This window comes from Plasmodium yoelii (assembly GCF_900002385.2).
Source record: "Plasmodium yoelii strain 17X genome assembly, chromosome: 6".
Taxonomy (NCBI): Eukaryota; Apicomplexa; class Aconoidasida; order Haemosporida; family Plasmodiidae; genus Plasmodium; species Plasmodium yoelii.
The window spans coordinates 635,706-649,925 of NC_036178.2; the positions used below are offsets into that span (position 1 = coordinate 635,706).

Consider the following 14,220-nt stretch of genomic DNA (forward strand, 5'->3'; position numbering starts at 1 on the left):
ATTATATATGTATAATATATAATAAAATAATATGAGTGGGTATATATGTATGTATCCAACTGAATTTGTAAAAGCCCCTTTATCTATATTTATAATAAATAATTATGCAAACAAATCCACGCACATATATAATATGTACATGTACATATATTTTGTATAGCCCTTCGGGGATACAACTAATATTCCTTTATTTTTATAATGTTATAATTCTATATAAAAAAAAAGGGGATTATATTTAATAAAAATAATATTGAAATATTTAATAAAATATTACAAATTTTTTATATAAGGAAAAGATATAAAATACTTTTTATTTTTTTAGTTTCAAATTAAAAAAAATTTTATTCTTACTACTCCCCCTATATATAATATTTTTTTCCTTTTCCTCACTATACTGTTTGTAAAATATTTGTATAAACATTTTTTACAATATATCAGTTTTGTGAATATTTTTTTGTCTTTATAAAAAATATAATTTAAATGGAATTTTTTTCAACTCTGTTATGTATATATATATGTACATATATATGTATGTAATATATGTATGTGTTTTACAAATGAGAGGATAATAATTAAATCTTTTAAAGCCTTAATGGAAAAAACATATATATAAATTACAATTACATGTCAAATAAAAATAAAAAGGTTGATAATGTGAGAATATGTTGTAATGTTTTTATTTTGACATGTAATTATAATTTATATTTTTTTTTTCCATTAAATACTTTCAAATATTAGTATTAGTGTTACAGCCTTTCAATGTCAATCAGCTTATGTATATAAATAATTTTAAACAGGTCTTTCTATTTTATATTGTTACTAATTTGTGACTATAATTGTATGTTCAACATTTTCCCATTTCATCATGTGGGAAATAATAAGGGATAATATGCACACACATACATATCTATATTTCCTTAAAATAATATTGCTTGTTAATATATATATTATAATATTTTTTTAATACTAAATGAATTTACCTTTTTTTTTTTTTTTTTTTTTTTTCGCTGGATAAATAATATGGATATAAAATAGCTACTTTTTTATTAACACACTCCAAACTTAACATTCGAACAAAATCATTTAAGTCTTTTATTCAAAACTATTGTTTAATTTGTTTTAAAAATAATTTTTTAATATAAACATATAATTTTATTTTAAATAGTATATTTTATCACATATATATATATATATATATGACATCATAAAAATTTGTATAGATATTTAAAAGAAATAGTAATTTATGGCTTAACTTATTTATTTGCTTTTCTACCAATGTTGCACTTTTTTTTTTTACAAAAATATTTTAATTTTTTTTAACCAAATAAAATATGAACAGGCATATTATTTATACGTGTAAAATTAGTGAATTTTTTTTTTAATTACTTCACTTTTAAATCATGCATATATATCATTTTTTTTAAATACATTTAAAAATAAATAATTATTTTTCCTTCACCTTTTTTTAAAATTGAAAGTAAAATTTTGTGAAAGGGCCGTTAAGCCGAACAGGAAAATGAGGCCAAATCGAACAAAATAAAGCATAACGAATAAAGCATAACGAATAAAGCATAAAAAATAAAACCTAACGAATAAGGCTAGCAAGTAGCGCCTTGTAGAACTCTAAGCTTCGAATAAAAACAAAGCCCATATCTGCATTCCAATAGCTTTATAAGTAAATATAAAATGGATAAAGGAAAAAACGAAATTAGAAAAGAATTGTTAAAAGCAAAAAAAAATGTAAGTCTAAGTGCCTTTAGTATATTATTTTGCGAAATAGTTCAATATTGTTTATATAAAAGCAAAAAGGGATATAGAATAGAAGATTGTTTACATGAGATGGGAATACGTGTAGGTTATAAATTAAATGAGTATTTATGTTATCGAAATAAAACAAAAAGAAGTATAAATATACTAAATATTTTAACATTTATTTCAAAACATTTATGGAAATATTTATTCGACTATTCATCAGATTTACTTAAATCTCAAGATAGTATATATGAATATATGATATGTGATCAGAATATTTTATTAAATAAATTTATAGCAGTACCAAAGGATTATGGTAATATAAATTGCGCATCATTTGCTGCTGGAATTGTTGAAGGTTTTCTTTGCAGTTCAGAATTTCAAGCTGAAGTTACTGCACACACTATAAATAAAAATGATAAAAATGAAAATACAACTATTTTTATAAAATTTTATCCTGAAGTAATAGAACGTGAAAAAAATAATTAACATGTATGAAATATGCTGATGATCATATATCAGCACCTTTTTTTGTAATACTATAGAACAAAGTAAAATATTATCTTATCAAAAATACAAATTTTTTAAATCAAATAACTATTTTTTTTTTTATTTTTTTTTTTTAAATATATTTATGCACACATATGGATTTGTAATATTTCATAAATTTTTTTTAATGTTATTTATATTAAAAATATGTATGTTGAATTATGAGCAAATAGGAGATAATAAAAATATAAATATAATTATAGCATTGTCTAATATAGTTCTATTTGGAAAGTGAAGGAAATCACTTTGCTTATTTTTCTCAAAATGTTTGGCAATTTGCGTATAAGTTAAAAGAAATAAAAGACAATATGAGAAATCAAACATACCATTTATATTTTACAATATTATCACAAATAGAGCAACATATATCTAGTTGTTATTTTTCGTGACCTTTTATATTTATAATTTTATTTTAATTATTATTCTCATTTTTTTATTAACAATTCATAATTTATTAACCGTTCATATAATATTAACTTAATTGCACACCTGTTCATGCTAAAGTAAAGTAAAATAAAATAAATAAACAAAATAAATAAAACAAGATTAACAAAATTAATGCGATTGAAAGAGAGCATAATCCACTATATCACCCCCATATATATATAACGTGAATTTTATAGCTTTTTTACAAATTTGTAGAATAATAAAAATGTGTATTGATTTGTTTATTTTATATATGCCAAATTATATTAAAAAAAAATGTCTGCCATACCTTTTCAAAGATACCGAGTTTGTACCATTTTAATATTGTGCGAAATGGCGAAAATGGCGAAGTATTGTGTTTGTTTTTATTCGTGGGTATATTCTTTTTTTGTAAACAAATGCAAATGTAGTTCCCCTGCTAATATTTCAGTTTGAATATATAGCGCACATATATATTATATGCATTATGTATTGCATATGCATATGCATTATGTACATATTAAAACGTATGAATGGAGATATACGCAATACACACACAATTAGGGTAATGTTTTGCATATTCGTATAACAAACATAAACGAATAAATTACTATGTAAAAAAAAATGAATTGCACCTTAATAAACAAATATAATTTATTAACAAAAAAAATAATAAAACACAACTTTTAATATATATATATTATTTATTTAATAAGAGTGTGATATTTCTCACACTATGTACATAATACAGAAATATTTATGGGTCGACTGGAAATATGATATATAAATTAATATAAACAAAAATAAAAAGGAATGGAAAAAAAAATAAAAACAATTGATAAACTTAGTTTTCTATAAGATTAATATTATAGTTTTTCAAAAAAGTTATATTTTTTTTATAATTTTAATATTTCTCAAATATGTGTAAATAAATTAAATATAAAAATAACAAATACATAATTACTAACCATTTAATTTTTATTCGCATATGACTGTTACTAATGTTACCCTTTGCTTAAAAAAAAAAAAAGTAAATTTTTAAATCTTAAACCATAAAAAGAAATTTAATTAAAAACAAAAAAGGGTGCATAAATATGCAATTGTATATAACATATAATTATAATTATCAACATTTAAAAATAAAGTCGTAAGGATGCCCCCCTGCCCCCTCGAAAGTTGTAGGCATTTTGTTGTAACATTGAAATAGATAAATAATATAAATAGATTAATTATATATATATTACAAAGTGTGTACAAATTTATATATATACATATGCACAAAAATCGAAACAGCATATTAGTTAATTATATTTATTAGAAATAGTTTATTGGACAGTTCATAAAAAATAGTTGAAATATTTAAGCTACAGAGAAGATATATCCAAAATGAGTATACAGAAAACTGAGAAATTTTTTCTCCGAAAAAACTTTTATAGTGTCTGGGTTGAATATAATAAAAATGTGAATTATAAAAGCCATTTTAAAAATAGTTTAAAATATATTTTTAAACCTAAAAGTATTGCTATAATTGGGGCAACAGAAAGAAAGGGATCTGTTGGTAATTCGCTTGTTAATAATTTAATAAAAGGCGAAAATAATTATAAACTTCATTTTGTAAATATTAAAGGTAGTAAAATATACAATCGAGACAGTTATAAATCATTAAAAGATATTAAAGATGAATCTATTCATTTAGCTGTCATAGCAGTACCACGTGATTATGTTCTTAAAGCAATGGAAGAATTAAAATATAAAAATGTTCGAGGTGTTATTATTATAACTGCTGGATTTAAAGAAACAGGTGAAGAGGGTTTAAAATTAGAAAAACAGATAATAGATATAGCTCAAAAAAATAATATAAGAATTATCGGACCCAATTGTTTAGGTATTATACATTCTTATCATAATATGAATGCATCTTTTGCAGATAATGAAGTGTTAAAGGGACATTTTTCTTTATTATCTCAAAGTGGGGCAATATGTTCAGCAGCTTTAGATTTATCTTTACAACATAATATTGGTTTTTCACATTTTATATCTGTTGGATCTATGTGTGATGTTCAGTTTTATGAATTAATTGAATATTTGTTTTATGATGATAATACTAAATATATTTTATTATATGTTGAATCTATTGGAGATATGGATAAATTTATGGAAACATGTAAAAGAATATGTTTATATAAACCTATAATTATATTAAAAAGTGGTAAGACTGCTAAAGCAGCTGAAGCTGCTATTTCTCATACGGGTTCTATGGTTGGGAATTATGAAATATTTTATGCATCTATGAAAAAATTAGGAGTTTTAGTTGCTGAAAATTTTGAAGAATTATTTAATATGTGTAAAATATTAAATTTATCTAAATATCCTGAAACTAATGAAGTATGTGTAGTTACAAATGCCGGAGGTCCAGGAGTGTTATTAGTAGATAGTATAGTAAAAAATGATGGTGATTTAACAAATTTAAATAATAAGTTAAAATCAGAATTGGATAAATTTTTACCAAATTCATGGAGTAAAGCTAATCCGATTGATATACTTGGAGATGCATCTCCTGAATTATATAAAAAAACTATAGAAACATTAGCTTTAGATGAACAATACAAAAATATAGTTGTTTTATTATCACCTCAAAGTGTAACTGATCCTTTAAAAACAGCTCATGAAATAATAAATCTTAAAAATAAATTATCAACAAAAAATAAATTAATATTATGTAACTATTTAGGAGGTACTTCTTTAGAAGAATCATCAAATATATTGAATAAAAATAATATTCCAACATTTATTCATCCTGAACACTCTGTACAGAATTTGTTAAAATTATATAAAAATATTAAACATATACAAGGAGTATATGAAGAGATTCCTAATTTTTTAGCAAATGATGAAGAAAATTATTATATAAATAGTTTCATAAAAAAAAATTATAATTTAAATTTTGATAATAATGGAAAAAGTTTTGTTAAAAATATTCGAAAAGATAAAGCAGTGGAGATAATTAAAAAAGCATTTAAAAATAAAAATTATATATTAAATGAATATGATTCAAAAGTAATTTTAGAAACATATGATATACCTGTTGTTAATACAAAAATATATAAAACATTGTTAGATGTAGAAAATGCTGATAATATAAATTATCCTTGTGCTATGAAAATATATTCAGATACAATTACACATAAAAAAGATATAGGAGGGGTTATATTAAACATTAACACAAAAGAAGAATTAATAAATGGTTATAAACAAATATATGAAAATGTGAAAAAACATAAACAAGAAAAAGGGTTTCAAGGTGTTACTATACAAAATATGATTAACATAAATGATGGAATAGAATTAATATTAGGATATTATTATGATAAATGTTTTGGTCCTGTACTTTTATTTGGGTCAGGTGGTTCATATGTTGAAATATTTAAAGATACAGTTTTATTGATTCCACCTCTTACTTATTCATATACACATCATACAATTAAGAATACCAAAATATATAATGCATTATTGGGTAAATCTTCAAGATTTAAGAAATGTGATATGCCTAAACTTATAACAACAATTATGAATTTTTCTGAATTAGTTTCAGATTTATTACCATATATTAATGAATCAGATATAAACCCTTTATTTGTATCTGGAAATAAAATGATTGCATTAGATGCTAGATTTACTTTAAGGAAATCTATAAATTTTGATTCAGAAAATGAATTATATGATAAAATTGGAAAAAAATATCCTATAGATCTTGTTACAATTCATAATGAACATCCAGATGTAGACAATTTTTCTAATCATATTACTAGACCTATACATGAATATGATTTTAAATTAATTCGTAAATTTATTAAAAATAATTTAGAAGAATTACATAAAGATACCTTTTTCTTTGTTAATAAAGATCATATAGAATCCGATATCTTTTCATATCAATTATGTAATTGTAATTATGAATTATATAATGTTATGTTAAATATTGAAAAAAATAATATTAATGGGTTAGTAAAAATCGAAAAAAAAAAAGATTTGCATTGTTATATATATGCTAAAGATAAATCTACCTTTTCTATTTTAATTGATCAAATTGATATTATTTCAAAAAAAAATACAAATTCAAATAGTACCTTTATATATATTAAAAAAAATTCAAATTATATAGATAACTTGAAAAATTCTGGATACTCTTTAAATTATGAACAAGATGATGTTGCATGTTTTATAAAAACAATTTAGTTCTTTGAAATTTAAAAAAAAAAATGCAATTTTACTATTTATTTTTACTAGTTTTTATTTTTAATACTTTTTATTTTTACTAGTTTTTATTTTTTTTTTTTTTTTTTTTTTCATGGCTTGTTTAAATATAGTCAAAGTGCATTTACACATCTATGTAGCCATTTTATTTTCGCTTTAAGTTTATTTATACAAAAAAAAAAAGACTAAATGAGTAAATAAATGAGTAAATAATTGAGTAAATAAATGAGTAAATAATTGAGTGAATAAATGAGTGAATGGATGAATGAGTGAATAATACCATATCTCGATAGTGAAGTGGTATGGTTAGATTAACACTTTAGGGGGTGATTCTCGTAAATTATGTTGACTCGATTTTGCCCAAATTTTTTTTTTAAAACATTGATTTTGAATTTAACACTAACAATTAAATTGTCATAAATGTAATCATTAGTGGAATAAAAATCATTTTTGTTAAGATATAAAAAAATTTGATTATTTTTATTATTTTTTAAATAAGATGTACTAGCATATTTAATAATTTCAAGATCTTGAAAATTTAAATCTGAATAAGAAGATGGTAATACTGTTAAAGGTTCATAATTTAATAAATCTGATGATATTTCTTTTAATTTTTCATTTTTTTCGATTATATCTTTATTATATAAAAAACAACTATGTAAAATTTTCATGTCATTAGTACTGGCACTTTTGTACACATTTTTAAGTGCTGAAAAAATTGTTATTATATTATTTTCATATTTTTGTGTTTTTATTTTATTTGAATTTTGTTTATTTATATCTAAAATAGTGTAAGAATATAAAATTTTTATTAAATTTGATATATCGTATAAATCTATACATTCATTTATACATATATCTATTAAATAAGTCAAAACATTGTTATTATTATCATAATCTAATAATGTTAAAAGAAGTATGTGAAAAGGTAAATAATTCATTATATAATTATTACAATATTTTTTAATTTTTTTTTCTGAATTAAAAAAATGTATATGTCTTTTTTCATGTATATCACTCATTATTTTATTATCAAAATTTCCTACATAATTTTCGATATTTATTATGATTAATTCAGACAATTTTTGATGACAAAATTTAGATGATAACATTGCAAGTAACATGTAAGAAATGTTATTTGGTGATATTAATTTGATATTATCTATTTTTTTTTCAAATTGAAAATGTAAATATGTAGTCTCATTTATATTTAATCTTTTATATGCACTAAAAAATTTTACAAAATCTTTTAAATTACAACATATATTATTATCTTTTAAATATTTTATTTTTTTGTTAACTAATTCAATAAATGTGTTAATATTTTCACATTCATTTAATCTACTTATTCCTTCCAAAATTGTAAAAATATCTTTTTGATAATAATTTGAATTTATAATTATTTTGTTCATAATATTATTGGTAGTATAACTGTCAACATATAAATAAGATATATTTTTAAGAATTGAAACTAGTTCATTTTTATATTCATTTATATTATCATTTAATTGGGATAGTAATGGTATTTTAACTAATGGATGATGAAAATTTAATTGCTTATAAATATTTATCATATTTTTTGTTCTTATACATGATTTTAAACTAGCCAAATCTTCTATTCTATTACATACAATTCCTAATAATGTCTCATCAGAATATTTTAGTTTTACATAACTTTCCAATATTTTTATTAATTGTGGGCAAAAAAAATCATCGCTAAAATCATATATATGATCAGTAATACATTTTATTAATTCAGTATCACAATTTTTCTCTTTACACAATTTATGTAATAAATTTATTATATCATCAGGTTTTTTATTTCCTATATTTAGTAAATTATCATATTGATTATATATATAATTGTTTTTTTTGTTATATGATCCAAAGTTTTTAAATTTTCCGAATTTTGATTTGGATTTTTTTATAAAATTTCCTACATTTTTCGCAAAAAACCCCATGGTCCTCAAAAAAGAGTAAGGCGAAGGTCAGGCCAAATAAAATATGCATTCATAGGGGGGGGCACATAAATACGTTAGTTTGTAAATTCGAGAAATCCGTAAATCCGTAAATCCATAAATCTGTAAATCTGTAAATCTATAAAATATCTAACTAAGCATGAAAAAATAATTATGCAATATATATAACATATATAGATATTTTTGGGATTTACAAATTTGTATGTGCTAGCTTTTTCACATAAATAGCTATTTTTTTTATTTTATTTTATTTTTTTTTTTTTTTTATTTTTTTTTTTTTTTTCTCGTGTTATTCTTTATTTTTCAAAAATAAAAAAAGGCCTATATCCTTTTTGGAAATACACAAAGTATGCTAATTATCATTTTTTCATAATTACAAATAAATGGTGTAACTTTAAAAAGTGGGTAATTTAAGGAAGTCTCAAATGGCATAGTGTTCTATATAGCTGTTTTTTTTTTTTTTTTTTTTTTTTTTTATGTCCTGTACATAATTATTTAAAAAATATCCAAAACAAATAAAAATGTATTACGATAAATGGAAAATATTTTTCCGTTTTTTTGATGTTGGTTAGAATTTAAAGTTTAGAACTTTATAATATGCAAGTTAGCATAAATATACAGTTGACAAAAAATTAAATACAGTAAGATGAAATATGAATGGTGAAAAATGTATACATACTCATGTATATGCTTAAAACAATATAATATTCTTCAATATAATAAATATCTTAATTAATTCGGTACAAGAATAAATAAAACAGGGGAAAAGAAAAATAAAATATATAAGTTATGAGGCATAACAGTGTAACATATATTTTCTTTATAAAACAAAATATATAAAACAAAAAATTGGTAAAAATATGCATACATATGTATCTCGCTACTTTTACTGTATATGGAATAATATACAAAATAAAAAAAAACATAATTAAACACTAAAAAAATTATAAAAATGTCTTGAAATGTGCTAAATTATTAACGCCTTGAAAATGAGTATATGTGTGTTTGATATTAATTGAGTGTATATGTCAAAATGTGGCTTAAAGGTTACAAATAAAAATTTGAGTAAAATAATAATGACTATACAATTACATTAATATGTAATATCAATTTGGTAGAATTATATTGTTATTTATATAAATAATATAATCAAACCATGTACCCAAAGTAAATAATATACTTCCTTCTATATATAAATAGCATGCATAATTGTAAAACTGTGGATAAAAAAATAAAAAACTTGCAACAGTAAATAATATTGATCCTATTAAATTTACTATATATACAAATAAAAGTCTCCAATCCATATTTTTGATTTGTCTATAAGTTATTCCATACATAAAACACAATGCTCCAATAAGAAAAAAACTACTCCCAAAAATAAATAATTTTACTGATAAACTATCATCTTTGAAACAACAATATATTGATCCTATCACAAATAATAAGCATCCTAATGTATAATTTATATATCCATAAAATTCCTTTTTATTATTTGACCCAATTGTATATGCACCTACTATATTGCTATAAAAACACATTGCTGATGCTATTGCAAAAATAATACATCCTGAAACATATAATAAATTAAAAATAAAAAATGTACTACCAACTATAAATAAAACCATACTAATAAAATTTGTATGATAACACAACGGACAGTTAATGAAATCCGTTAAACAGATTTCCCGTGAAACATTCCAATTATCATTTTCTGTTTTCATATTTCTTCATAGTATATTTTATTGTATATATATATATATATGTATATATATATTTTTCTTTTTTTTTTTGATTTTTAAACCCTTTCAAATAATCTAACACTTTCTCTATATGCTTATTCAATACAAATTTATAATACTATTACAATTTACAAAATAAAATAAAACTTCAATACAATTTTGTGTGTCATTTATGTTTTTTTTTTTTTTTTTTTTTTTTTTTTTAATTAATTTTACCTTTTAAATATATGATTTGTTGTTTTGGGTCTCATTTTATTTGGTATATTGAATTATAATAATTTATTTTGATTTTTTTGAAGCTCTATATATTTTGACTAAATACGAAATTATATTAATGTTGGAAAATATTATTTAATATTGGTGTAAGAATTAATTAAAGCTTTATTTAATCTTTTATTTGTTTTTTTGACAACAAATATTATTTTTAATTTGAAAACGTTTTCTATATTAAATATAAAAAAATAAAAAATAAAATAAATAAATAAAATAAATAAGTAGGTTTTTATGTTAAGGTGAAAATTGCGCAATTATTTAACTCTCTAAAATATTATAATATAATATAATATACACATGCTTATTATGCTAAAGTTTTACATTAAGGCCTATGTGTAAAAAAATAAAAATAGCAATTAAATTGAAAACAAATATAGATAATTAAATAATAAACCCAACATAAATAAAACCACCGTCGAACATGCGCAGTGTTTTATTTAAAAAAATAGCGTAACAATAAATAATAAAAAATAGCAAAAAAATATTAAAAAATAACAAAATAACAAAATAACAAAATAACACTTTTAAGAGACAATAATATATAAAGAAAAATATAAAGGGGTAATATATATTAACTATATTTTTGCAATTATTTTTAATTCATAAAAATTACTTAATAAATGTTGAGGTGTAATTAAAATTACAGCCTAATGTTATTTTAGTATATATCCTACCCTCCATCATTTTTAAAGTGTTTTGAAACAAAATATACAATATATTAACTAATAATTTTTAATAACCATAATACTACACACACATTTATATAAATTTATTATTATCATGTGTACAAATTAAATAGGGGAAATATAAACATCAATATACACAAATGTTATTTCGTAAAAAAAACGCATGAATTTTTGTGGAATATCCACAGCGAAGTTCCATAAATTTTATTCATTATTATTCTCAGGAAATGTATATAAAAATAAGCATATGTTATTATTGCCATTATATTATACATTTTAACAATTTTATTGCTATAGATAGAAAAGCAATTTGCCCTTATAATGTATTTGGTGCATTTTTTTATGAACATACATCAAATTGTCAGTATAAAAAACAAATAAAATATGCACAGGCAATATATATTATACGTGAGTAGATTGACAAATATAACTTAAAAAAAAAAAGTGTTTCAAAAAAATTATTCCCAGTCTAATAGTTGTATAGCTGCCCCTAAGCTACTTATATATGTAGAATATTTAAAAAAGTATAATATTTGCTCATTATGATACATAAACTTTATATAAATTTTGAGTAATTCTATACAAGCTGAATTTTCCAAAAAAAAGCCTGAAAAAAATATATGTTTAACATTATATACATGACTATGGATATACCCCATTTGTGTTGCATTATATATTGTCATTGATAATAAAGTTTTACTCAAATCACATTCTATATTGGTAAAATATTTTGTAGAATTTTTATTATGTAGAGGATTATTCACATTTTCGAGGTTTTGTTCTGGTATAGTGTTCAATTTTTTGTTTTCAATATTATTATATTCCATTTGTGCAGTTTTTTTATTTACATAATTTTCCTGCACATACATATTTTTCATTTTTGAATTTTTTTTTTTTCTGACTTGTTCATAATATTTTTGAATTTTTTTTTTACTTTTTAATAATTCACAATTAAAATCTTCATCTGACGAAGAATAATAATTCTCTTTATAATCTTTCCTTATATATAATTCATGATCAGTTAAAGAGTTCCATTTATTTCCTAATTGTTTTCTGGATTTTTTTTTAATATATTTTTTTATAGCTGTTTCATCATCACTTAAATATTTTTGTTTGAAAAAATATTTGCATTTTGTGTGGTGATTATTTAAACATTTTTTATTAGCTATCCATTTTTCGTTATTATTGTAATTACTTTTTGTTAAGGTCGGAATAATATCAATATCACAATATGTATTCATCTCATCACTGCTACACTCTTCACTGATATCACATTCGCTACTACTTGAAAATACGTTCACCTCATTTTTTATCACGCCATTAGTTTGTTTATTATGGTTGGAAAATATGTCTTTTATATTATCAATATTCATAGCTGACCCGAAACATGATGCAGTTAGGTCGCTACTTAGACCGGCGTTACAATAAGATGTACCATAAATATCGCCAACAGACATATCAAAGGTTTTATTTGTTCCTTTTTTAGCTATTTTAAATAGTTTTTCCATGGAACACAATTTTCCAGTTATCAATAAAAAAAGGGATATAACTGATTTATACCCAATAAAACAATTTCCGATTTGGTAAATTTCATTTTTTTCATTAACAAGATGATAAGTAGTAGCTCTTTTCATGTTAGCTATAATATATGGATATGCACACTTAATAGAGTCATTATTTTCAATATATTTTTTTTTTAAGTCCAATTGTTTGTTTTTTTCATTATCTCCTGTCTGTTCATAATTTTTTTCCAAATCACTTTTTTCCATTACAAAATGATATAAACTTTGTGGATATATATTTTTTAAAAACATTATACAATTATTTATACATGTGATTTCTTTGTGGATATATATATTTTTCTTAAGTCCTCTCATTTTAATTAATTTTTTCATTATATATTTGCTTCTTTTCCCCGTTAAATTGATTTGTGTGTTGTTAATTGTTTGTTCTGGATATTTTAATATAGCTTTATCAATATTTTTCACCTTAACAGTTAAGAAATAAAATGTCGCTATTTCTTCACCAATTTCATCCTCATTAATATTTAATTTTTTTTTGAGAAAATTATTATATATATAAAATTTTTCATCAATATTTTCACTATTACCATTAAAATGTTGGGTTAATTCGTTTAATGAAAATTCACCATCTTTACTTTGCTTAAAATTTTTATTTAATATAATTAATTGAATATTATTTTTTATTATATCTTGTATATTTAAAAAATATTTTAATATGTCTTTTTTTTTGGTCATATAATTTTCACTTGGTAAGTTACAATCTGTTTCTTTTTCACTCTCAGAGATTGGAGAAATGTAATTACAGTTTTGATTTATTTTATAATTATTATTATAACAAACAGAAAAACAATTATATATATTTCCTACTATGTTATTATTTGAATATTTATTTTTTATTTTTTCGTTAGATACAACAATAGTTATATGAGCTCTATTAAAGGAGCATTCTACTCCTATGATATTCCCCATTTTGATATTCCATAGAAATATATTTTAACTAATTTGATATTATATCACAATAATAAACATATGTAATAGATATATTATTATAATATCT

The 14,220-nt window shown here is 21.1% G+C and overlaps 5 protein-coding genes across 5 annotated transcripts; 2 read left to right on the forward strand and 3 right to left on the reverse strand.

Annotated features, from left to right (window-relative positions):
- Positions 1-1,686: 1,686 nt before the first annotated feature.
- On the forward strand, positions 1,687-2,241 carry PY17X_0613500 (41-2 protein antigen precursor; the record flags this gene model as incomplete). Its single annotated transcript, XM_720503.2, has 1 exon — positions 1,687-2,241. The coding sequence occupies one exon, from the start codon at positions 1,687-1,689 to the stop codon at positions 2,239-2,241; it is 555 nt and encodes a 184-aa protein (XP_725596.2).
- A 1,851-nt stretch (positions 2,242-4,092) lies between these two features.
- PY17X_0613600 (uncharacterized protein) lies at positions 4,093-6,942 on the forward strand (the record flags this gene model as incomplete). The annotated part of the gene is made up of 1 exon (XM_720504.2): positions 4,093-6,942. One exon carries the CDS (start codon positions 4,093-4,095, stop codon positions 6,940-6,942), a length of 2,850 nt encoding a protein of 949 aa, XP_725597.2.
- A 329-nt stretch (positions 6,943-7,271) lies between these two features.
- PY17X_0613700 (conserved protein, unknown function) lies at positions 7,272-8,921 on the reverse strand (the record flags this gene model as incomplete). The annotated part of the gene is made up of 1 exon (XM_723307.2): positions 7,272-8,921. The coding sequence occupies one exon, from the start codon at positions 8,919-8,921 to the stop codon at positions 7,272-7,274; it is 1,650 nt and encodes a 549-aa protein (XP_728400.2).
- Positions 8,922-10,045: 1,124 nt separating this feature from the next.
- On the reverse strand, positions 10,046-10,663 carry PY17X_0613800 (conserved Plasmodium protein, unknown function; the record flags this gene model as incomplete). The annotated part of the gene is made up of 1 exon (XM_723308.2): positions 10,046-10,663. The coding sequence occupies one exon, from the start codon at positions 10,661-10,663 to the stop codon at positions 10,046-10,048; it is 618 nt and encodes a 205-aa protein (XP_728401.2).
- A 1,435-nt stretch (positions 10,664-12,098) lies between these two features.
- Positions 12,099-14,132, reverse strand: PY17X_0613900 (uncharacterized protein; the record flags this gene model as incomplete). Its single annotated transcript, XM_725777.2, has 1 exon — positions 12,099-14,132. One exon carries the CDS (start codon positions 14,130-14,132, stop codon positions 12,099-12,101), a length of 2,034 nt encoding a protein of 677 aa, XP_730870.2.
- Positions 14,133-14,220: the final 88 nt, after the last annotated feature.